This window comes from Diceros bicornis, chromosome 7, assembly GCF_020826845.1.
Source record: "Diceros bicornis minor isolate mBicDic1 chromosome 7, mDicBic1.mat.cur, whole genome shotgun sequence".
In the NCBI taxonomy this organism is placed as follows: domain Eukaryota; kingdom Metazoa; phylum Chordata; class Mammalia; order Perissodactyla; family Rhinocerotidae; genus Diceros; species Diceros bicornis.
The window spans coordinates 46,897,739-46,924,158 of NC_080746.1; the positions used below are offsets into that span (position 1 = coordinate 46,897,739).

General features: G+C 37.4%; 2 protein-coding genes across 2 annotated transcripts in view; one reads left to right on the top strand and one right to left on the bottom strand.

The window, feature by feature from the left end:
* Positions 1–340: 340 nt before the first annotated feature.
* TMEM126B (transmembrane protein 126B) lies at positions 341–6,278 on the bottom strand. The gene is made up of 5 exons (XM_058545484.1): positions 6,179–6,278; positions 3,314–3,435; positions 2,106–2,299; positions 934–1,045; positions 341–698 (listed from the first exon to the last, which is right to left on the bottom strand). The coding sequence occupies exons 1-5, from the start codon at positions 6,254–6,256 to the stop codon at positions 515–517; spliced, it is 690 nt and encodes a 229-aa protein (XP_058401467.1). The 5' UTR covers positions 6,257–6,278; the 3' UTR covers positions 341–514.
* A 1,767-nt stretch (positions 6,279–8,045) lies between these two features.
* Positions 8,046–26,420, top strand: part of DLG2 (discs large MAGUK scaffold protein 2) — a 1,867,373-nt gene continuing 1,848,998 nt past the window's right edge. Inside the window, exons 1-2 of the mRNA XM_058545485.1 lie at positions 8,046–8,260; positions 26,218–26,349. Of these exons, the coding sequence (XP_058401468.1) occupies positions 8,242–8,260; positions 26,218–26,349 (151 nt within the window). The 5' untranslated portion in view covers positions 8,046–8,241. The remainder of the gene's footprint in view (positions 8,261–26,217; positions 26,350–26,420) is intronic.

Sequence of the window (26,420 nt, forward strand, 5' to 3'; positions counted from 1 at the left end):
TCCTTCTGAACTTGCAACTTCTGCTTCAAAATTTCGGACAAATGTCACTTTTTCCCCATAGCCTTCTCTTCTGCCCAAGTAGTTAAGAGCCACATCCTCAACGCAACTAAAGAATCATGTGTATACTTCTCAAACCCTCTCATGCTATGTTTTCACATTTTTAATTTCTCTTCTAATTGTGAGTTCTTTCTCGGTAAGGACCATTTCATATTATATGTAACACAGTGCCCAAACATAGCAGGTGCTCAATAAGTGTTAGATGAATGAATGAATATATAAATATATGGATCAGACCTTGAGGCCTCAAACCCATTTCCACATACAATGAGGAAAGAAAGAGGAAACTTACATGTATTTATTAAATTACTAAGTATTTATTGAGTACCTGCTACATATCAGGCAAAAGGAATAGAAACAATTGTCTCTCTGGAGTTACTTTTAACTCCTTCAGCAATTCCTGAGTCCTTATCATAAAAAATCCATTCTGCTGATATAGTATGCATACGTTCTTTGGTTAACCTTCATGTACAGTTTTCTCAAGTGTACTTTCAAATATTGCATAATGCCGTAGACCATTAAATATTCCAAAGACCGTCTGAAAGAGTAGAGGAATCACCATTGCTTTTATCTCTGTTTGACAAAGCAGCAGCCAAGAAAGTAAAACCCTTCCTTTTGGTGGCAGTGGAACAGTATGATACCTAAAAAGGAAAAAGAGTTAAGCAATTGTCCTGGATGTATACTCTATAAAAAGTTTGCCGATTTCTCCTAAACTAATAATTTCTATTATAGTTCTTTCACGGAGAAGGCAAAGAGGTTCAAAGTTAGCTATTTGACATACCAAACTACTATATTTTGATTAAAATGTATCACTGGCAACTAAATAGGAGAGTTTATTAGTATAAAAAAAAAAAAGGAACAAACAGACAGACTTACTTGACTGCCAGACGTCCATTTTTAGAAAAAGCCAAAGCACTGGGATATAAAACACCGCATACTATGCCAATCAGTGAACTTCTCAGAACACAATTTTCCTCGCTTATATTACCTGGAAAACAAAAGTAAATGTGGTCTTCCTTTAAAACTCAGGATAAGAACTATTAAGACAGTCTTGTGTCCTCATAGAGTATTCATCTGTACTGTCCTCAACTGTAGTTAAACAGTAGAAAGAATTTTAGAAATTCATTCTATGGCACATAATAGACTAAATGCATTCCATTTTAAAAATGCTTTTATTATACTTTACATAAGGAGAGTTCTCTCTTACTTATGTGATTGTTGCAGAAGCAATTTCATAATGAAGAATATTAAACCAGCAGACCAGACATCTGGATTCTAGGTTAATACATTTTTATTATCTATGTGTGAGGCAGGTGCTAGGGATACAGTGTTGCATAAAAGAGACCCAATCTCTGACATTCAGGCCAGGCTACCAAGCAAGAAAGATATTAGATAGATATTTAAATAAATAATTTTAAGTGTGCACAATGCTTTGAAGGTAAAATGAAAAAAGAATGCATCTAGAAACCAAACCCACCCTATGGGAATCAGAGGTTTCCCTAGGGAAGAGATCTTTAAGCAGAGACCTGAAGAATAAGGGTCTGAGGTTCTATCAATTACTAGTGGTGAAACTTAAGGTGAGGGGAGGAGGCAGGAAACAACATTAGAAGCCCGTAATATGCCAATACTATGTTAGGCATTTAACATACAGTATCTTAATTCTCACAACAATCATGTGAGGTAAGTACTATTAGTCCTAATTCACAGATAAGACAACTGAGTCTCAGAGTTTAAATGACTTGCCCAATGTCACAAAACTTAACTAGTGAGAGGTAGGATCTGAAATCATATGTGTAGGATACCAAAGCCTGCTTTTTTCCCAGTAAATTGTGTTGCTTATCTGTAAAAAAGACAAAATACTACTTGCCATGCCTGATTAGGAGGATTGTTGTGGGGATGAAATAGGACATTATATGTGAAGGTACTTTGTAAGGGGTAAAGCCATATGCAAATATAAGAGGATTATTATCAGCAGTAGCAACAGTAAATGTTAATGAGTAATTTCACTTAGGCATAAACACATTATACATTAGTGAATTTAAATTTACCTGAATACAAAGCATCCGTTACAAAGAGCTTATAAGCAACTACAGTAGACAAAAACGGAAGTGTAGTCAATGATGCATATGTCTTCAAAGCATCATGTTTCACCTTGAAGCAGTGTCTGAAAATGACATTTGCCAATATTCCAGAGAAACCAGATGTTGTTCCCAAAAACACTGTTCCATCTATATTTAAAGTCCTATTAGAAAAACAAAGAGAAAAATTAAGTTCAACATAATATTCTCCTAATGGATATATCCTTTCCTGGGTAGTCATTTGTTATTACATATTTACTCAACATCAAATGTTTCTTGAGTGCTTAACTATGGGAAAGGTGAGGATGGGGCAGTGAATAAACAAGAAAAAAAAGTCCCATCCCTCATGGAGCTTGCATTCTAATGAGAGGATATAATTCTCTTTCTGAGAATATTTACAGTGGTTCTAACATGGAGCTCTTTTAAGGAGAGAATGAATTTTGGCCACAAATAAATATGAATATGTTCCAATGTAGCCAAATTGTACGAGCTACCTAAATCCAAGAACACTGCTCTTGCTACTAAAAAAATTAATTTGCTTACAGTAATTTGAAAAAAGTTTACATTTGGTTAGACCTTTTAGAAAATAACTATTTTTTAATTAGTCCAGATACATTTAAAATAATTTGTCTAGGATTTCCAAAACTTCATCCAAAGAGATTTGATAGATCTAGTTTTACTTATTCTGACTTATATCTAAGGTCTAAGATCAATGTCCTTTAATTTTATTCTTGAGGTCTATTAATCTAAAAGTCAAAATGGTAATGTGAGACTATAGGTATATTACGGAATCTGTATTCCTTTTGGCTGAACTCAGCACTGTGGCTGAGGTAATCAATTTTAAACTGAATTTAATTACAATTGATCATCAATTAAATATAAGTAGCTCCCAAAATAGTGTTCTCCTAATCATTTTCAATTAAAAAATATTTATTGCACAAATAACATTTCAACATTAATTTTAGACATTTTTTAAGAAGCAAAAGAAATTACCCACAGTTCCAATATTCCAACAAACCACTATTTTCGTCTGTTCACATTTCCCTCCAGTTCTTTTAAAAGCTTTCTTCATAAACAACTCAATAAAGTTAATAGGATCTTAGATACTCAGAAACAATGGCAATACAGAAGATCTGCAAATAAAAGTTATTGACTTTCAGTCTGGGGGTGTCTCTTACTTTTCTTTTCTAAGATATTCAAATTTTTTTTCTATGATTTCGATGACCATTGGTCTTCTGAGTTTTGCATCTCCTAGAGAAGGACTGGGCTGACCATGTGTGTATGTTGCCATCCTGATGTCCTGGAAAACACAAAATTCCAGAACCATAATAGCTAACGATATTAATATTAAATCTTAAAAATTCTACAGATTCAGATTAAAAAACATTTAGACCCCAGTAATGTGTCAGGTAACTGTCATCTGCTTTCACACACTTTGTTAATGATTCAGTCAACATTTAGTGAGCTCTTACGATCTGCTAGACAATCGCTTTTTGATTCACACAATAACTTTGAGAAACTAGTAGGATAATGATCATCTCTACTTTTATAGATGAGAAAAATGAGGCTCAGAAAGGGTGACTTGCCTTAGGACTTAGTGTAGAAGGATAACTTATTGAAATACTGAGTTTTTGTTTTCCTTACAGTTTTCCCTGAAGGTACCCAGGCCCTTTGTTTTAGTTCTCCTTGCTGTAGCTTTTTCAGAGCTGGAAGGAAACAGTAGCTACTTGTTGACAACTATCTCTATCCTCTGTCTCATGAAAGCCTGAGCTCATTTTGGAGATTATGTTGAGTTTCCTGGAACGGCAGGAGAGAGCGGGGATTGCCTTAGAGAACAGCAAGAGAGAACACCAGAAGGAGGGACACTCTTCCAGGCCAGGAAGACATAGTGGATCATGGCTACTTTGGATCATATAAGTTATATATCCAGCTCTCTAGCAGCACCTTGGGCAGAAGCAGGGCCTTTGCTGGAAATTGCTATTTGGTATACCACGGAGCCTGGACACATGGCACTGGGCTCCAGGGTTGGAAGGTTCCTGTGTCCCAAGTGTGATGTATGAACAGACAGTTGCCAATGTCAAGGGACCATAAGGGTTTGGCTAGTAGCTTCTTACCAGAAACCAGTGGTAAAAAAAAAAAAAAAAAAACCTGGATCCTCAGAAAGGATCTTTTCTGAATCTTTTGCTCTGGGTAAGATTCTCAGATCTCTGTGAAAAGTCTTAAAAATAACATTTGTTAAATCTTTTACTATGCTGCCATCAATGGGATTCCAGATTAGCCAATGAACGAATAACAAAATCTCTGGCCCTTCACATTTTATACCAGTCTCCATTTTAACAACCTTTATAGTTAAGGGCATGGATTAAATCTCAAATTTCAGAAGTCTTGGGCAAGAGAATAGAGTAGAGTAAGCAAAATAAACCGAGAAGATACTTAATAAATCAGTGATTCTCAACCTTTAGTGTGCACAAGAATCACATGGGGAGTTTATTTGAAATGCAGTCTCTTCAGCTCCCTCCTGAGATATGTGTATTCAAGAGGAGTAGGGTGAAGCCTAGAAATCTACATTTTAGTAACACCAAGTGATTCTGATGCTGGCAGTCAATGGACCCATGGTGAACATCACTGTAATACTCATTTGCTAAATAAGTGATATGTACCAATCCTAATCCTAACTAACAAAAGGCCAATTCATCCATGGCATCAACATCCTAAAGGTATGAGTTCCTTTGAAACTTCATATGGTATTACATTATGAATAATAATGGACCAGTTTCTTCCCCTGCAACATTGTAGAACTGTACTCAAGCCAGTTCTCTTTCCCTAACATATCTGAGGAGGACAGGAAAAAAAAAAATGTTACAAATTACAATTTCTCAGGGACTAGGTTTAATCTTTTTTCTCTCTCTGACATTTAAATGGAAAATGGAAGAGAAGTGATAGTAATATCTAAGGGAGATTCTATATCTAATCTATCTAACGTACCACGAAGGCAGATGTCAGTAACATGATAACCAGAAACCTTGGACAAATTTTTGTTTTGCAATCATCCCATTCATTGAAGTCCCTTACTCCCCACAAAGAAAACTTTCAGGCAATGCCTTGTACCAACCTCCTACCTTGTCTACAGCCTCAGTATCTAGGGAACACAGACACTCAGGATTATGATCTCAAAATACTGAAACACGACAGCAAATATTTATCGAGTGCCTAGTCTTTGCAAAGCATTGTTAATAAAGCAGAGAAAGTAACTGGTCACTTTCTGATAGATTGTTAACAAGTACTGAAATGTAAAGATTTTGCTATAACCAACATTTTATCTAAAAATTAACTAGTCTAAGGCCACTCAACTGGTCACCACGATTGTACCAGTAAGAGTGCATTTATGTAGGTTTATAGTTTACAAAGCATTTTACGGTTTTGTAGTGCTTTTATTCATATTATTTCACTTGACTTTCAGAATTTTATTCGACATTCACTCATCATTTACGGAGCACATGGTATTTGACAGCCCCTCCCACAGCCCCCACCCCCGCACCCATAATCAAGATCCTCACGAACCCACAACCCAGCCGGAAGTCAGGACTAGAAAGGCAGGCAATTTAAACGCAGGATGAGTGTGCCATCAAAACAAAACAAAAAACATAAGAAAAGCCAAACATAACCTAGCCAGGGGAAGTGTGGGAAGGTTTTCTGGAGGAGGGGACATTTAAACGAATATCCGAAAGAGGAGAATTTGGCGGAGGTGGGGTGGGGAGGCACAGGTGCAGGGAGGTATTTCAAGTTGAAGCAAAGGCCAGTGCAGACGCTCGGAGGCAAGAGAAAACAAGCTGCAAGCTACCAGGACTAGATTTGAGGTCTCCTACTTTCTCTTTGCCTCTTTCCATAGCAACTGAGGACTAAATTAAGTACGACCTGCATGGATGTGGGAGCTGGTCTCTTTAGATTTTCAAATCCCTTTTACATGCCTCATTTCAGAAGAGTCTGCCAACACTTTGAGGCTGCAGAAATCACTGCCCACAGAACTCCCGGTTTTTGCCTACCTTGGGCGCTCCCCCAGCTCCCACCTGCACACCTGCGTCCCTCAGGTCAGCCCCAGCCTCACGCCCCAGCGCCGCCATTTTGGCGGCTCACGTGACTTGCGGGTGGGCGGGAACCCAGAACGCCCAGGGTGGGAAGTGGTGCCGGCTCACGCGTCTCTCCTGCAGCCGGGGCCCGCCCCGACCCAGTCAAAAGCCGCGCCCTCCATCCTGGCTGTGATTGGGCTCGGCGTCCTGAAATTACTGCCGCTCATTGGCTTCGAGGAGGTCCAGTCGCCCGTGGGCCCGCCCCTCCTCGCCAGCCCTGCGTTCCCTTCCCTTGCTGTTTGTTCGCCTAGCTCGCTCTTCTCCCACCCTGAGGGGAATGTGGGGCGTTCCGAGCGTGGGGGTGTTGCTTCGCGCTGTCCTCCCCTCAGGGCACCTCCGTTGGCTGCGGCCGAGCTGCCTGCCCCTTTCGCTCCTCGAGGGAGCTGGCCCCTCTGGCCTGGTCCGTGTGTTAAGACTCCAGCTTCTCGGACACCTCCTCCCCAGAGCCCCCAGCCGGCCGTCAGCACAGCCCCGACTAGCCTCCTCCCCTCGCAGCCGCCTGACTCCTCTCCCCAGTCTTGAGTCCTCTCACATTCCACCCTTTCACCCTGCTTGGAAAGGGACTGGAGAGAAGTTTGCCCCCCACTCTCCGAGAAGACCTCCTTGCCAGCCGGTGTTTCGGGGTGGGGGACGCTGCGAGGAGGCCTGGCGCCCTTTTGTGCACGTTCATTGCCCAGCAGTATCTCCCAGACCAGCAACCCCCGACCCTCCAGTCTCCATGTCTTAGAGAAGCCAAATTCGAGAGTTATATAATTTCTAGTGCTGCTGTTCCTCCTGCCTGAGGAAACACTTCGTCGCGTGGAGGGTGCAGGACATTTCACTGCTCTTCTGTATAAGAGCGGGGTGTGGGCAGGGGTGGCCAGCGGTGGCAGAGAGATTTCGTGTCTTTTCCGCAAAAGGAAGGTGGGTAGTTTGGAGAGAGATTGAGAAAAAGGGTGGATGTGGAAGCCAAGCAGCCGAACTCTCTCGTTTAGGAAATCGCGAACCGTTTGCACAGCTTATGCTTACATGCCTAATACTACTACAGCGTCTCAGAAAACACCTTTGGGGGAAGGTTTGACTTCTCCTCGCGAACAGTCTCAGTGTTTTTCCTCGCCGGATAGGGAGCTGCTTGGATGCGAAGAGATGGCATGATGTGAATGACTCCAGTGTGAAGAAATCTACTTCGCCAACTCATCCTGCATCAAGTGCCCATTGAGTAGCACTGTCACTTTAATGTCTCCATGCCAAGGGATTGCTTTCCTCTTTTCAATCCTCTCGGTTAATACATGGGAGGATCAGAATCAGAGGGGCTTTAAGGATAAAGCCTGAGGGGCTTGGAGAGCACAGAAGAAAAAAATGGAAGTGACAGCAAGCTGGATTCTGTCTTACTGAGGGGATGATCCGGAACTTATGGTCCAGTAAATAGAAAGGGGCCTTTCAGTCTCTGTTCTGCCCCAGAAAACTGTTCAAACTCACCCACCTTTTTAGAGACCAGAGTCAAAGAGATTTTTTAAGTATTTTTTTTTTGGAGGGGGTTTAAAATTTTCTCTAAAGAATTGAGAATCTTTATCGTCAAGCGGTTCATCTTTGAATTTGATCATATATAGAGTAATGAGACAGCTGTGTAAATTTGGTTTGTGCCTTAATTGAGTTAGTCACTGAACTCCAAAAATGTTGCTGCCTGAAGGGGAGTTTTAATAACGTTTTCTATGCTTACAATAATTTTCTCAGCTTTTTTTTTAAATAGAACAAATATTTTATAAAAATTGAAAAACTCAAAAGTTATTTTTCTCTAAACTGTGTGGGCAGTGTCAAAAGTTTAACTGTGGAAAATATACGTCTTTTTTTCTTTATGTGAAAGAGAAGACAGCCTGGATTTCAAAACTGAACAGTAAAGTAATTTGCAACAGTTACCTGGCTCTTGGCCTCAATCCAGCTGGATCAAGTTGAGACCTGAAAAGAGATCTTGAATCCTGTGGCAGTGCAAAGACCCAAGAATGCCAGTCAAAAAGAAAGGTGGGCTATGAGGCTTCCTGTATAGTATATGTTTCTTCATGTTCTTCATTCTGGTATTCGCAATTTAAATTGTATTCCATTTGAGAGTAAAATTTTGTTTGAGTTTGGGGAAATATTTACTGTAATAATGTCTTTTCAGTGATACATCATTCAGTAATATTATTTTGCTAAAGTGAAATGAAGTAGGACTATAGTATTTAATTACAGACATTTGTGATTTCATAAATCAGGTTGTCTAAATCACCATTTATAATCAGCGTAGATTTGATACCACAGGTTTTGATTTTTCTTTAGCTTGTTTTCTTAGCTTGTTAAAGGTTACTTTAAAGAATCTTTAAAAAACTTGTACAGTAGAGTTCTTCCTCATGGATTTAATATTTATCAAGCAAATTACATAGTTGTAAAAGATAGTAAAGTTGTTTGCACTGAAAAAAATTATAGACTTATTATTTATCTTTTGATTAAAAAATAGATTTAGTATTTGGGTTTACACTAGTGTAAATCTTCACTTTTGTGAAAAAGCACAACTTTGGTAACTGTTGTGCTTTTCAGATGCATGCATTATCCAATAACATGATTGGCAAGTTCCCAAAATGAAGCAAACACCTGACACTCTGCGCCCAACCCACCCCCCCACCCCGAATTGATCAAAATCCAGTGGGTTCCTGAGGTATAGTTTATTATAGGTCAGATCTTGAGGATTCACTTTAGCCTAGATCTACCAAGGTGAACTTTGTTCTTAAGGATCCTAGTGAAACAGGTTTGGTTTTTTTGACGTTGTATGGAAGATCAGATCAACTATAAAGAGTTTTCTTGAGAGTTTTGAACCAAAATTTATATGAACACCTTTGAACTCTACTGTACTGGGCTAGCATAGATCCAAATGTTGACTAGTTATATGAGTTGCTGCAGTCTGAGACTAAAGCCCAGGGTGAAGGTTAAAGTGCAACCTGGTTCTGCATGATGTTTAATCCTTCTACCTGTGGATTTGAAAGGTGCATTGAAGAAACTTATAATCAGTGAGATGCTTTATCCCAACTGGTATCTGTAGAGATGAGCAATGATATATAAAACTTTTGAAACACCTAGAACTGTCCCTTTATACACTGGGATTTAAGACTGGGATTGTTTCCTTCTGCTCTCCCCCATAATATCACTGAGAGAAGTAAACTATGAGATTTTGGAGCCACACCTGTCCAGACCTGACACAATTGGTTTATCTGGAACAAGAGTGGTTTTGGGAATGTAGCAAATAAAAGATATGGCTCTTTGACTTATTTAGCTTGCTGTGTGTTTTTACTCTGTCTACCATTTATTGTTCTGTACACAGTGTCCCTTTTGGACTACTTTATTTTAGACTACTAATTGAATTAAACGCTTTATGTCTGTGTGTGTGTGTATGTGTGAGAGAAAGAGAGAGAGAAAGAAGAGAAGAGGGGGAGAGAGAAAGGAGAGAGGGAGGGGGAGAGACAGAGAAAGGCATAAAAAGGTATCTGGGAAGGAGGAGGAGGAAGGGCAATTGATGTTCTAGGTATAACTTAACTAAGCAGAGTGAACTTAAGGTTTCTAAACCCAATAGACTGAGTTTATTAAAAGTTCCTACCTTTAAAGGAAAATTGCTGATACGTTATTGAAAATCTTACTTTATGAGAAATAATTTGATATTTATTTCCTTCCTTCCCCCTCCCTCTCTTCCTTCTTTCCTTTCTTCCTTTCTCTCTCCCTCCCTTCCTTTTTCCCTCCCTCTCTTTCCTCTCCTCTTCCCTCCCTCCTCTTCTTTCTTTCTTCTTTGACAATGGTTTGATAGTAATGGATCAAATTTTTTAAGGAATCAATCAGTTCTAATTAGCAAAACATGTATATATGTGGATTATACTAAGATATATGCATTATGTAATTTACCTAGAGAAGTAGTTTATCTTTTTTTAATAGCTTAAAACTATTAGTATTAAGATATATATTTTTGAATATTATAGACAACTAGCCAAACAAGTTATGACCTGTGCATTATATTTTTAACTGGTTAAGCTTACTATCTATACTGTTTCTAAAATATAAGTAAAACAAATATTTTAAAGTATAACCTAGATTTATTCTGCACTGTCCTCTGTCATCTTGAATCTTTTTTCTTTTTTTTTTTTTTTTTTTTTGTGAGGAGATCAGCCCTGAGCTAACATCCGCCAATCCTCCTCTTTTTTTGCTGAGGAAGACGGCCCTGGGCTAACATCCGTGCCCATCTTCCTCCACTTTATATGGGACGCCGCCACAGCATGGCTTACCAAGCAGTGCGTCGGTGCACGCCCGGGATCCGAACCAGCGAACCCCGGGCCGCCGCAGCGGATCGCGCGCACTTAACCGCTTGCGCCACCGGGCCGGCCCCGAATCTTTTTTCTTTTTAAAGATTTTATTTATTTATTTTTTTCCCCCCAAAGCCCCAGTAGATAGTTGTACGTCATAGTCGCACATCCTTCTAGTTGCTGTATGTGGGACGCGGCCTCAGCATGGCCGGAGAAGCGGTGTGTCGGTGTGCGCCCGGGATCTGAACCCCGGCCGCCAGCAGCGGAGTGTGAGCACTTAACCGCTAAGCCACAGGACCGGCCCTTGAATCTTTTTTCTTTCTTCATTGTTACATGTGGTAGATATGATGGAGTAGCTAGACAGTCATGATCCTCATTGAGCCAAGTGTTTATTCATTGTTCAATATATTCTCATTAAAATAAAAAATTTTCATAAGACAGATTTTCATTTGGTATGTATTTTGTATGTTACTGTAAAAGTATAGAGGAGTTTCTCTGACTGTGGGAAAGATCAGCCCTGTGCTAACATCTGCCAATCCTCCTCTTTTTTTGCTGAGGAAGACTGGCCCTGGGCTAACATCTGTCCCCATCTTCCTCCACTTTATATGGGACACCGCCACAGCATGGCTTGCCAAGCAGTGCGTCGGTGCACACCCGGGATCTGAACCTGCGAACCCCGGGCCCCTGCAGCAAAGGGCGCGCACTTAACCGCTTGTGCCACCGGGCCAGCCCCTTAGGTGCTATTCTTGACTGTTCTTAGATAAGCTGAAATTGCTGTACCTCAAACCTCCATATTCACTGCTTTTTTGCATTATGACTTTACTTCCCACCTCTCCCACCTCACTCTTTTCACATTTTTACAGATCTCAGTTTTATCAACAGAAGACTTCATTTCTCTGTTAGAGATTTTCTCCCCCAACAGTTGCTTTTCATTCAGGATTCTCCTTTCTACAGTAGTAACTTGATTTGCTCCCAAGTGAGCCTCTAGGACATCTTTGACCTACTTTAATTTGTGAAAATTCAGGGCCAATCCAAGGTCAGTTGTATTAGCATTCTCTGATATGATGCAAGATCACGGTGTCTTGTAGGGGCTATTTCAACAAAACTTGTTGAATCGATCTGATCTGATTTCATGTTGGATTAATGTAAGAAATAAAAGTAAATGATAGTTGTGTCCTCCCATGTGTTTTTAGTGGAAAGTTGCTGTTTTAACAATAAAATATGTTTCAACAGAATATTTTAGTACATTGCAATTTCTCTTTTGAGCAGATTTTTGTTCTCTTTATTGTCATTAAATATGTAAAAGAAATGGGTGCTATTAATACTTCGAGATTGATGCTCATTTCATTTCTGTGTTTTAAAAAATTGTCCTATTCTGAGCTTTTTTTAAGTTGGTAAAGAAGTCTACCTGATGTTATTAATTTGTATGACACTTTATTTCCTTTGAATTCTTTTTTTTGCAACTGCTCTCGGTGATATAATGGAGTATGTATAGAATTATTTTTACCAAGTACTGAAAGTTAAATACTACCATTTTCATAATTCATATGTTTTGACATTGTTCTTTTTAAACAAGCTGAACAATGTTGTATAATTAGAATTCTAAAACATGATATTGCCGTGTATCTCATGAGCCTCCTTGAAATTGAGATTGTTGTTTCCTGGGTTCACAGTCTTTTAATTATGTCTTTCCTTTTGGTTGACTGTATACTTTATAAAAGTATCATTTCTGTTTTTCGTTTTTCTTTTTTTCCCTCTCTCTAGGGAAGAGAATTTAGAACTCTTCTGTTTAGTTCTTCTTCCTTTAAAGTTCTCTTCTTTCCTTATCTGTTTCCTGCACTTTGTGGCTTAACTTCTTTTTTGTAGTATCTCACTAATTTATATTTGCCTTTCGTTATCTGGGTATACTTTCTTTCCATCTCTAGCTTTTCTTAAATTCTTAACATAAATTTATTGCAGATTCTTTAAAGGGGAAAGAAAATATGTATCTGAATTTATTGACTGCACCTGAGTAGCTATTTTATTCCTTTTGCATATATTTTGTGAAATTTGTGTTTGAACTTTCATGTTCGCCATACCAGTGTTATATCCAGATGTTTTTTCTATTTCACACAACTTCATGTTTTTTTTCTTTTTCCTAGCCAATAAAACTCAGAAGAGTTAAATACTGAATCTTCCCAGAGAGAGATGGGATAAGACAGTTTTCAAACTTTTGCAATTTCTGTAAGTCAAAGTAAAACAGATAATTTACTAAAGATATTTTTAGATTTAAAATCCCTCAAAGGGTCATTTTGACCTTGGTTGAGAGAGTTATTGGAAATCAGGAAGACACAGACTTTTGATGTTGGAAAATACTCATTAATCCAGGAGGCATAAAGAGAGAGCATTCTGGAGAGAGAAATAGAAGAATACTTTTTGTATTTGACTACTGATTAATTGTATGGTCTGAAACACACGATAGGCATAGCGCTAAAATGATCTGTTAATTGAATTTATTTTATAGTTCTTATGTATTGGGAAAGTGTGCAAATGATATGCTAATAGCTTGATGCCATAAAATATTTGAACTGTTAGGTTTTTGGGAAGCTGCCTAAGTGCTCCATTCATGATAGAATATTTGATCTCTCCTTTCGGCCTATTATTGGCTACGTCTTTGGGTAGAAGAGTCTAGTTAGTGAGAAGATATACACAAAATATTGGATTTTTAAACATTGAATTAAGGCGTTCAATTCATTCATGCCATTGAAAATCAATCCATCCCTCATTCTTCTATAACAATATATTCACTAAACTACAAGAATTCTCTTCTTTCTTAATTATATACTCTCTTTATATGCTCTTATTTTTAATATTTACTGTGTAACCATGTCAGTGATTATAAAATATCTTTTAGTATAAGGCTGAGATGTATAAAAACTTTTTTTTTTTTTTTTACTACAAAGAGAGGACCTGGGGAACAGGTCCTGCTCAGGAATTTGTAGCAGTCAAGGCTCGAGGGCTCTGTATCCTCAATATAGGTTGCTTTGTCAGCAGAGGATCATGAGTTTTACCCAGTCTCTTCTGTCCAGTCAGTCATTCTGAATTCCAAGTAGTAAGCTTTCTGCATAGGTTCAATTTTTAATAAGTTTCTCAAAGCTATTTCAAGAATTATACCAAATCACCTCCATTATGAAACAATTCTCTTACCCCATTTGTTTTAGGATTTAAGATGAAGAGGAATGATGTATTATAAAGTAGAAAATCCTGTGAAATGAATTATTAAGTTAAACCTTTCAAAGATTATGGGTAAGATTATATATCGCATTTCTTCTGATGATGCCATCTTGCTAGCCACTAAGGCACTAAATCTGTTAGGGTTAGATTCTGAGGCTTTTGTAGGGGGCCTGTCATTTTGGAGAGCTGTGACATTTTTATCATTGAAAGTGTGATAAGCTTTGGAATGAACCTTTTAGATTCTGTTCTATTTAAAATCCCTTATAGGTAATAAACTATAAATTCCTTTAAAAGGTAAACTTGTGTATGTATTTAAGGCAATAGCTTTACTTCCATTTCTTTATTCAATTGTTCATTCAACAAAGATTTATTGAATGCCTGCTCTGTACCATGCACTGTGCTAGGTCATGTTTTGCAGTAGCAAATGGTATTCAGTCTCTGCCTTTATGATGCTTGAAATTTATTGGGGAGACAGACGTGGAAACAGGCACTTTCATTGCCGTGTGGTAAGGTTAACACTCTGTCATATTCATTTCTTTGAGCTATATCACCATATCCTCTATCACCATCATCATCATCATCATCATCATCATCATCATCATCATCATCATCAATAGCAGTGATATTTTTGAAAAATATAGACCAGTAATCAGAAGACCTGGCTTCTAGGAGAAGGTACAAGATCAGATAATCATTGAGCTGGACTGTCAGTCTATAAATTTAGGTATCTAAGAAATATCCATTTATTTTCTATAGTTCAACTTTATTTCTGACTCACAGTCACTGAGTGGTGGACAAAATCACGCTTATCCTTTCTGAGTTTTTCCCCATTTCCCTGGGGTTATGATAGGATTCTGTCTGGAATGGGGGTATAATCTGGTCATTGATCATCTGTACATAGTAGCTTACCTCTGAGACATGAGTAGTTTGTCTAGATGGTTCTTTCTGGTTGGGCAGCAATTTGCTACTTCCAAGACATGGATTTTTAGATTTTTTTTCCCCAAATTTCTGTCTTTCTGTTTGCCTAGATGCGTTATGATGCCATTCCTCTCTGGGGTCTTTCTGCCTTCTAGTGCTGCCAGGGAGCACAGGCTAGATCCCTGCGACCTTGAGATCCAAAGACAACTGTTTTCTTCAGCTGAGAAAATCTCTTTCTAGACTGAGGAGGGGCTAGATGTTCCTCTCTGCATGGACCTGAGAATCTCTCTTTCATCTCTGAAACAAATGCTTCTTTTATTCTTAAGGCTTTGGCTTTTGGAAAGCAAAACTGGAATAACTTAAAAATCCATTCTGTTTTTTGTCCTGGCACATACCTCCCCTGAGGCAATAAAGTACAAAATCGATTACCTGCTTGAATGAGAAGAAAGGAAAGGGGAACATTTAGGGAGAGAAAAAAAAAATCTCTAAGTGCCAATCTCTCACATGTACAATTGAGTTTACATACCTTCTTATGACGATGCCGCCAGATGACCTTGTGAAAATCTTGTAATCCTTCTGAACTTTTGTTTCCTTTTCTAAAAGGGGTTTAATACTTTTTCTCTCTTAATATATATTGTTTCTTTCCTCCATCAAATTAGATAATGTATATGAATTTCACTTTTATAAAGTTAGTTAGTGATAGAATTAGAATCAGAATCTCGTCCAATGCCCTTTTCACGGTATGAGTGTGGTGTTCTTTGAATATGGTGCAGTGGAGGAGAGCCATGGATGGAATCCAGTCTTTACTATCAGCTAGATAAGTTATCTAAAGAAAATTAACAGATTGAGCTTCAAATTCATCATCTTAAAACATGACTGTACTAATAATAATACTCACCTCTTAGGATTAATTTGACAATCAAATAAAATTACCTAGTCCATGTAAAAATTGTTTTGTAAATGGGAAAGTGCTACATAAATGCTTATCTCAGAATACTTTTTTGGGGGGTTCCAAGGTGGAGGAAAGTTATATTCAGGGTCAGCGTCCTCTTCCATCAGTAGTCTGGGTCCAGCTTCCTGGTCAGCCTCTGGAGCAACCTGCCCAGATATGGCAAGGACACATCTGCTTACAGACAGAAAATGCCATACTGTGCTTTTTGTTTTTAATTTATTTTTTCCCCCAAAGTCCCAGTAGGTAGTTGTATGTCATAGCTGCACATCCTTCTAGTTGCTATATGTGGGACGCGGCCTCAGCATGGCCAGAGAAGCGGTGCGTCGGTGCGTGCCGGGGATCCGAACCTGGGCCGCCAGCAGCAGAGCACGCGCACTTAACTGCTAAGCCACGGGGCCGGCCCCATACTGTGCTTTTTTATAGATTATTATAACATTTCTTATGAGTATATTTTCTTTTTCAATGATGCTAATTTGTAAACCATCCAATATTAACAAAATGATTGTAATCTTTTTTTTTTATCACTTATCACTTTATTTCTGAAAAGTTTCTTTAACCTAATAGTAAGCATGAACAAATTCTTAGAATTAAAATGACTCAAGTGTTAATTTTCTTCATTGCAGATTTTCTGACAGAAGTATATGATGTCATCATGTATGACATCTTTTATGAAAAAATGGTCATTTTTTGTAGTATTTGAGAACATTGTGAATTTTCCAAGTGGCCTCTGACAACACTCTGATATGCAAAGTTATTTTTTCAACATGTATGTCTTATTATCATCTTTACCAAATTAACAAACTCTGTCAGGTGCTAATTAATCAACTACTTTTCATATGAATCAGGTTCTCCACCATCAACTTCCCTAACCATCAGGAAATTCTACAACTTCTGCAAGATTAACAATTTTACCTTACACTGTATTTATCTCATGTGGTTTAGTTGTTTCTTTTTTTTTTTTTGTTTTGGTTATTGCAGTAACATTGGTTTATAACATTGTAAAAATTTCAGGTGTACATCATTATACTTCTATTTCTGCATAGATTACATCATGTTCACCACCAACATACTAATTACAACCCATCACCACACACATGTACCGAATTATCCCTTTCACCCTCCTCCCTCCCCCCTTCCCCTCTGGTAACCACCAATCCAATCTCTGTCCCTATGTGTTTGTTTATTGTTGTTATTATCTACTACTTAATGAAGGAAATCATATGGTATTTGACCTTCTCCCTCTGACTTATTTCACTTTGCATTATACCTTCAATGTCCATCCATGTTGTCACAAATGGCTGGATTTCATCGTTTCTTATGGCTGAGTAGTATTCCATTGTGTATATATACCACATCTTCTTTATCCATTCGCCCCTTGATGGGCACTTAGGTTGCTTCCAAGTCTTGGCTATTGTGAATAACGCTGCAATGAACACAGGGGTGCATGTACCTTTACAAATTGGTGTTTTCAAGTTCTTTGGATAAATACCCAACAGTGGAATAGCTGGATCATATGGTAGTTCTATCCTTGATTTTTTGAGGAATCTCCATACTGTTTTCCATAGTGGCTGCACCAGTTTGCACTCCCACCAGCAGTGTATGAGAGTTCCCTTCTCTCCACATCCTCTCCAACACATGTTGTTTCCTGTCTTGTTAATTATAGCCATTCTGATGGGAGTGTGGTGATATCTCATTGTAGTTTTGATTTGCATTTCCCTGATAGTTAGTGATTTTGAACAATTGATTGCAATCTTTAGATCTGCTTTAAGTCTGGCCAGACATTTTTCCCACGATTTAAATTCTAAGTTTTATCTATTTTTTCATTTTCTAGTTTGTTACAACTGGAACTATGCGTATTTCAATATTCAGCTAAGGATGCAATTTGCTATCTTCTTCCTTTCTATTTGTTACTACTTAACCTGGCACTTTTCTCATCGTCCTCTTCAACAATTCTATAGAAAATCTGATAGCAGGGCTTATCTGAAAGGTAGTAATGTAAATTCACCATTTTATACGAATATCTTTTTGTGTCAACAGGGGAAATATCCTGATCAACAGGTTTTTGTTGAAGTATATTAAAAAATATTTTTGGAGGGGGAGGGAGTAAAGTATAATTGCTAAGGACAATTACAGAAAAACAAAACACTGTGGTCCTTTTCCAGTAAGTTAAGTTTCAGTGTGGCATAATACTTAAAAGTATGGGCTTTGGTGCCAGGTAGACCAGGGTTTGTATCCTGGTTCTGGCACCAGTAGGTGCTGTGGGCAAGTTACTTCATTTCTCTCAGTTCACGTTTCCTCATTTGCAAAATGTGTATAGTAGTATTTCTTAGGATTGCCGTAAAGATTAAATAAGATGATCTATGCAGAATGCTTAGCACTGCTCAACAAATGCTAGTTAATCTTATTAGTAATAAAATGACACATTTGTTGTATCACCTTGAACTGTAAATTTTAATATTAAAAAACTTCTTTTTAAAGACTTGATACAAGGGTAACTTTTCTATTGGCATTCATCATATGAATATCCTTAATTTACAAAATAACAAAAACAATAAGAATTAAGCATATATAAATACTTGCTAATAAAATATTTTTATTTGCTAGTCACGTTTTGTAAGTAATGATTAAAAGTTGTGACTGTTCAATTTTGCATATATTCATTTAACATGGTATGAGAGAAAAGAAAACCTAATTGTTTTTGCTTGTTTCAATTGATATATATCACACTGTAGTTAAAGTGATCTTTCTAAAACTTTTACAAAAAGGTCGTGTTCATCTTCATCTTTCATGGCTTGTTATTCCTCCTTGGGGATAAGGCCAAACTTAATGTGGTCTGCGCGGCATCAAGTTACTTCTCTGCTCCCATGGCACCTGGTACCTCATTATAGCATTATTACACTCTATTTTAATCTTTTACTTTGTTGAAATTTCCTATTTAATTATCTTTACTTTCAGACAAAAATCTCTGAGAGGGTAAAATATTGCCTATCTTGTTCAGTATTGAGTTACCAATATCAGGAACATAGTAGGATATGCAGTAAATATTTGATTAATGAATGAAAGAACTTATTATCTCGATCTACCAGACTTTTAAAGGTAGAACCATTTTAATTCATATGTTACGAATACAATTTTTACATTAATAAACATATGTGAAATTTAGTGATTCAACATATAACCCTAGATTCTAAAACTCAGTGATACAACTTATGTCCAATTAGTCATTTTATTTTTTTTCCACAGAAATATGCTCAATTCTATTTCTGGAGGATTAAGGGTGGTATTGTGAGGAGAACACTATCCTTGGAATCAAAAATTTTAGAGTTAAGCTCCAAATCTGTTATTTATTAGCTCTGTGATCTTGGACAAGCCACTATGATTTCAGTTTCATGTATAATAGGCATAATATGACTTTTCAGTGGTGAGAATCAGATAAAATGATGCACATAAAAGTTATTTTTAAACTATAAAAATGTTGCATAAATATTGTAAAGGAATGTCATTATTCTAAATGCTTTGTTCTCCAAGATTTGTGTATTAAATTTATCCTTTACTATACTTTGATCTTAGTTTTCTTAATGATACCACCATATGTTCTATAATTCTTCCTTTTTTCAGTTGTGGCAAATAATTTTATGTATCATCCTTTCCTTCTTTCTAAAAGTTCATTTGTTAGCACTATTGCCATTCACTGTTTCAAATTTAAATAACTTGTCCCAAATTATTTATAACTTTTTGGCAATACTATTCTTAAAACCAAATACAAAAGAGTTGAACCTTAATTAACAGACACATGATTACCTACAATTCCAATTATGTCCAATTATGTAACTTTCACTATATCCTTTGGATTGCACATTTCATGCAAAAAATTTTTACTTTAAAAAATGATTTCGCCCCCATTTCCTCCTGTGACTGCCTTCAGGTGATCCAAATTTAGTTTCATTCTTTCAGTAGATTCAGGAGTCATGTGAAGACAGATTTCCTTTAAGAAGAAAATTGAGGGGCTGCCCCATGGTATAGCAGTTAAGTGCGCGTTCTCCGCTGCTGACGGCCTGGATTCGGATCCTGGGTGCAAACCGACGCACCGCTTGTCAGGCCATGCTGTGGCGGCGTCCCATATAAAGTGGAGGAAGATGGGCACAGATGTTAGCCCAGGGCCAGTCTTCCTCAGCCAAAAAAAAAAAAAAAGGAGGATTGGCATGGTCATTAACTCAGGGCTGATCTTCCCACCAAAAAAAAAAAAAAGAAGAAGAAAATTGAGGCTATTATATTGGCAATTAAGGTGAAAAATTTCCCACTTATATCTGGTTAATTGAACATCAATTAAAATATTGGTCCTTATTTGTTAGTGCTGTCAAGTTGATTCCAATTCCTAGTTCAATCCTGTGTACAGCAGGCAGAGGGCTTACTGGTGGCATAGCTTTCAACATCACAGTGACACAGAGCCACCACAGTATACACTAACAGACAGGTGGTGTGATTCCCTGACCAGGGAACAAACCTGGGCTGCAGTGGTGAGAGCACCAAATCTTGACCACGAGGGCTGGCTAGTCCTAACTTACTTGGATAATTACGTCAACTTTCCACTTTGTTCAACTAGTGGACATCTGGCTAGGGATTTTTGACTTGTACAACAGGATCCTTGTCATCTTGTCTTTTTTTTTTGCTTAATTTATCATCTTTGCATAGGTATCTAGTTTTAGATTACCCTCAAGCTCAAGCTTTCGTTCATCAGCAATAAGAATTTAAGTAGAGAGGAATAAAGGGCATAATGGAATTGACACCATGTGGTGATCATTATCAATAATCAAAAGCATAAAAGGGCTGCCACAATTCTAGCACTAGATGCTGGCATGCAAAAGCCTAAGTTGTCTAGAAGAGACTTGACCAAATTTGGCCATTTTTTTTTTTTCCTAGCGTCTTGTTTTATGTGTCAGATTTTTCTCATACAGAGATGAGAGGCATAATAAGCTCTTTTGGTTTAGAGAACATCTAGCTGCTTTCAATCAATACAGTGTCTTCCCTGGGTGACAGGGAATAAATACGTGTTGAATGAATTAGTGAAAGTCCTTTTACCTAGCAAATTATATTTGTAGATGTGATTATGGGAATACTATTGATACATTTTTGAGAATTTCTGTTCACAAGAATAAAAGATCATGGGCCAGCCCCATGGCTTAGTGGTTAAGTGCGCGCGCTCTGCTACTGGCGGCCCGGGTTCGGATCCCGGGCGCGCACCGATGCACTGCTTTTCTGGCCATGCTGAGGCCGTGTCCCACATGCAGCAACTAGAAGGATGTGCAACTATGACATGCAACTATCTGCTGGGGCTTTGGGGAAAAAGAAGAAAAGGAGGAGGATTGGCAATAGATGTTAGCTCAGAGCTGGTCTTCCTCAGCAAAAAGAGGAGGATTAGCATGGATGTTAGCTCAGGGCTGATCTTCCTCATAAATAAATAAATAAATAAACACAAGAATAAAAGATAAGAATAAGTGAATACCTACAAAAATGCCACAGAAGAGCTTAAAAACTATAATTGTAAAAAAAAAAGTACTTAATAGATTTAAAAAAATTATCTGTTTAACAAATAAAGGAATGAAAAAGACTAAAGCTTAAGGCGCCAAATATGATCAGATAATTAGAGCCCAAAGACACACATAAGTACTGAAGGAGGTATAGAATAGTTATGGTATTGTTGATTACTTACATTAGTGGTTAGGAATAGGTTAGAAAGTAAAATTAGTAAGCCACTATCATTTCAGGGAAACTGCTGATTGTTTAATTATTGACAAAATAGGGATTCAAATATTTGTCCCAGATTCAAAGAGTTATTAAAAATATTGTATCAGATAAAGTATGAAAGCATCTTAAAAAATTAAAAGTTCTATAAAAATGTATTAGCATATGTTTATGCCACCATATTTTGTTAACATGTCTTATTTTAAAATTGGAGAGGGCTCTCTGTGCATCCACATTTATTTTTATGTTTCTAACCTTCTTAAGTAAAAAAAAAAAGAACTAATAACACAATATCGTTTTCCATTCATTACAGCCTATTGAAATTCTCCCTTCTTTCAAGGAGGTAAGCTTGAGGTTTGCTATAATATATAGGAGTATTAGGGAAGGCCTCATTGATAAGGTGATGTATGAGCAGAGATATAAAAGAAGTGAAGGAGCAAACTGGTTATTTGAGGGAAGAATGTTTAGGCAGAATAGAAAGTATAGAGGCGCTGAGGTGCTGCTCATTCTCAAATATACTTTTGGTATATTTGAGAGTGAGCAGAGACCACTGTGGTTGGAGTAGACTAGCAAGGGGAGAGGTGTAGAGCTGAAATAGGAGAGGTATGCTTTTGCTGAGTGAGATGGGCAATCACTGGAGGGTTCAAGTTGAACAGTGATGATATCTGACTTATGACTTAAAAAGATCTTTCTGGCTGCTATGTTCAGAAAAGACTGTAGGAGGGCAAAAGTGACAGCATGTAGACTAGTAAGAAGTTATTGCAATAATGCACAGGATAGATGATGGTGACCTGGACCAGGGTGGTAGCACTGGAGGTAGTGAGAAGTGATAGGATTCTGTGTATAATTTGATGTTATAGCCAACAGGATTTATTGATGGATTAGATGTAGAGAATTAGGGAAGGAAAAGAATGAGTGATGACTCCAAGGATTGGGCTGAACAATTGTAAGGATGAGAGATGGAGAACATTGCAGGAGAAGTAGATGGGGGGTGGTGGATAAGATCTGGAGTTAAGTTTTGACAAGTTATGTTTGAGATGCCTATTAGACATCCAAATGGAAATGCTGAGTATACAATTGCATATGAGTCTGGAATTCAGGGGAAGGGTCTGAGCTACAGATATAAATTTGGGAGTCTTGAGAGTATTAAAGCCAGGAGACTGGATAAGGTTACCTAGGGAGTAAGTCTCCAGATAGAAGAGATAGTCTCCAGATCTTTAGAGGCTTGAGGAATGAGGAGGAACCAGTAAAAATGATTGAGAAGGGGCATCCGTGATATAGAAGGAGAACCTAGAAGAGAGTGCTGCCCTGGAAGCAGTGGTGTGCTGGAACGGGCTCATACTAACTTGCAAGAGCCTATCATTACATTTTCAACAAATTTGCAAGCTGGTTTAAATGCAGCCATTTGGAAATTAAATTATATAAACTTACATTAAATAAATTATACTAAAAATAAAAGTAATAAGTACTCAACTCATCAATTCATAATTATTTTTCTACAGTTTGATGTCATGTATGCTCTTGAAGTTATTTACATCTATTGTATCTGTATAGTGGAAAAGCTATGTAATGGTGTGCTGCTGTACATCTCTTTCCCAGACTGCATTCAATGACGTCATGTTGGTAGCTTGAAATTGGCCGTAGTGGGAATATTTACATCTCAGAAATTGCAAATGCTATAAATTGGGGCTTGATTTATTGTTTTGCTGTTAAGAAAGTGATAAAGAAAATGTTAATAATGCAAGTGCAAGTTAAAAGTATGTTGTGTCTATAGCTGTTACCTTGTGATTGGCACAAAAATTGAGGAAATATTTGTCCACTATTCAAAAATTATTGTCTGATTCAGCAAAGAAATCATGTAATTGATGAAGAAGTGAGTGAAAGTTTATCACATAAGTCATCTTTGTTGTTTCATTTTCATCTTACTCATAACAAAAAAATCAACTAACATTTATGATGGAACTACTCGTTCATCAATTATACCAATATCAATTGGCTATGATTATAAGAATACAGGAAAAATCCACAAAAATATTCTTGAGAATCAACTGACTCTATGGAATTTACAATAAAAAGTTGCATATCTTATTATTATTTGTTGATTTCATACTACACATCCTTTATATCAGTAAAATTTATAATAAACTCATGTATGTATAGATGCAAACATTTTCTTTTTTATCCAGAGAACTGGTTGTTAAATGTTTACCAGCACATCGCTGCTTGGAAGTCTAGTGAAGAGAGTGTTTCAGGAGTGCAACAGTATCAAATGCTGCTGATAGGTCAAATGAGATGACTAAGAATTGACCACTGGATTTAGTAAAATGGAGATGATAGGCAGCCTTGGCAAGAGCTGTTTTAGTGGAATTACAGGAAAGAATAGTCTGATTAGAATGGTCTCAAGAGAGAATGGAAGGAAAGGAAGTGCAGACAGTAAATATTTCAAGGAACTTTGTTGTAGAGGGAAACAGAGAAATGGGGACTACAGTTAGTTGGAGAGGAATGAAGAGTAAAGGAAAGTTTTAAAAAATCACTGATATTACAGTTTATTTATATGCTGATGGGAATGATTGGAGAGGAAAACGATGATGGAGCAATGTCCTTGAGTAGGCAAGAGAGAATAGGTTCAGGTGCTCGAACAGAGGAGTTGGCCTTAGAGAGAAGCACAAATATTTTATCTGCAGTAACAGAAGGGAAAGCAGAATATAGGGGTGCAGTTACAGGTAAGTCAGTAGACGTTATGTGAGGAGGTTGTGGAAATTTTCTTCTGTTTTTCCATGAAATAGGAAGCAAGATCATCAGCTGAGAATGGCTGTGGGGAAGAAGAGTTGGAAAGTTCAGGAGAAATGAGATATGAAACAAAATGCTCAATAAATATGAACTGTTGTTATCATAATTGGTATTTAGTCTGTGAAAGTGGTAGATTGGTAGGGGGAGAGGGTTTTTAAAATTCAAAGACAATTAGTTGTCTTTGTGGTAATGATTGTGGTAATCATTTCACAATGTATACATTTATCAAAACTTCATGTTGTACACCTTAAATATATACAATTTTTATTTGTCAGTCATACCTCAATAAAGCTGAAAGAAAAAGCATAAAGCTCAAAGCAGGGCAATTTTGATGAAAATTCATCGTATGATTTGAAATGTAGTGGAATGAGAGAAGAGCTCTAGTCAGGTGGCGAAGCGCCAGGAATACCAAGGGAGACATTTGAAGGAAGTGGCATTCACTCAAAGTAAAGCTCTTACTCACGAGAGAGTCTGAGCAAAGGATGAACTTGTGGAAACTGATGATAATTTCAGTTGGCTTTCACCCCAGATGATACCCCTAAGAAATCATTTTGATATATGTGCCTTGTATATTAAAAGTTTGCATAATAGTAATTCCTCAGGCAGAACCGCCTCAAACACAAAGAGAGAGCAGATAAAAAATATGTAAATCATAAAACCAGGAAGATTACCTATGTAATATTTAAGACTCTGGTATGGTTACTTTGGCTGTTGCTATTTTCTTCAGAAGCTTTCTAAACGTAGTTTTCCAAAACACAACAAGTTGGTAATGAAAGCAGTTGTTCACTGGTTAAGGTGAGTCTCGCCCTCTCTTGTAATGCATTTCAGGTCTGAGTAAATCAGTTACTGTATTTTATATTCTTTGTGGAACATAAGTATTGTTTGGTTAAAAATATGTGACTTGACATTCTCTAAATAGATCTTCACGTTGGAACAATAGAGTTGAATCTTCTCACTTCCAAAAAAAAAGACAATTGTTACCTGCACATACACAAAAGCACTGTCACTCTAGTGACTTTTTCAAGGATATTTTTTGTTGTGCTGGATGAAGACATATATTCAAGAAGCCATAATATAACAGTATGTATTAAGAAAGCCTGTAGTATTTGTGTTGGCAAAATGGTTTGGAAGAAGGGTGATAGTGATTAATTTTAACTGTCAGAGATGGCTTTATGGAAGAGAGAGCATTTGACTTAGGTCTAAATTAAGGGAAGGTAGATTGTCAGTTGACTTGTTGATTCTTTCTATGCACTAGACACTGTAGTAAGTATTGTGTAATTTAATCTTCTACCTGTGAGGAAACTGAAGCTCAAAGAGGTTAAATAACATGTTAGAGGGCACACACAGCTTACAAGTAGGTTTCAGACTCAGATCTACGTGACAACAAACCCTTTCCAATATAGCACATTGATTCTGGGGAGACATAGTGATATGGGGGAGGATATTCCAATACAAGGAGCAGTAAGAGCAAAGTACAGAAGGGAGAAAAAGAGAAAGTGTGTGTGTGTGTGTGTGTGTGTGTGCGCGCGCGCACATTCGTATTGGGAAGTGGAGGGAGAAAGTGAGTGATCCAATGTGACTTGGGCAGTGTGTGTGTGTATGGAGGAGGTGGAATATATATGGTGAATAAGGCTGAAAATATAGGTTGTAAAGAGGTCGTGGGAGGAAGGCCTCAAAGTTTGAGTTAAGGAATCTGGACATTGTTTTGCAGGAAGTCATCAATTTTAAGGTAATTGTTCTGACAAGAGAGAATCACATCTGCTACGTGAACATCAATTGACCAACATTGCATTCAGGACCTTTGTTTTATTTTGTTTCATAGTTGCACATTCTTTTGGAAGACAAGACTATGGAAATAAAAGTGAGTTCTTAAAATTAGGAGTTGAGGGTAATTATCAGTTTCATATGGTAGCTTATGGAATTTATAATTATTTTATTAAATTATTTTGTGTCATGAAATTATAAATACAACAATAGAATAGTTTAATGTTAGCTTACTATTTTTCTAAGACCATAAGATAGAATTTTAAAATCATATTTTTCAGATACTGATCGAGCTTTATCATTACTGGAAGAATACTGCAAAAACTTAAGGAAACCGGAGGAGCAGCAGTTGAACAATGCTGTTAAAAAGGTGGTGGGTATCTTTAAGAGCAGCTTATTCCAAGCTTTGCTAGGTATGTATTAAAAAATTATTTGTCATCTTAATGGTCAAAATTGGGCTTAATAGTTTCAGTAATGTGGTCGA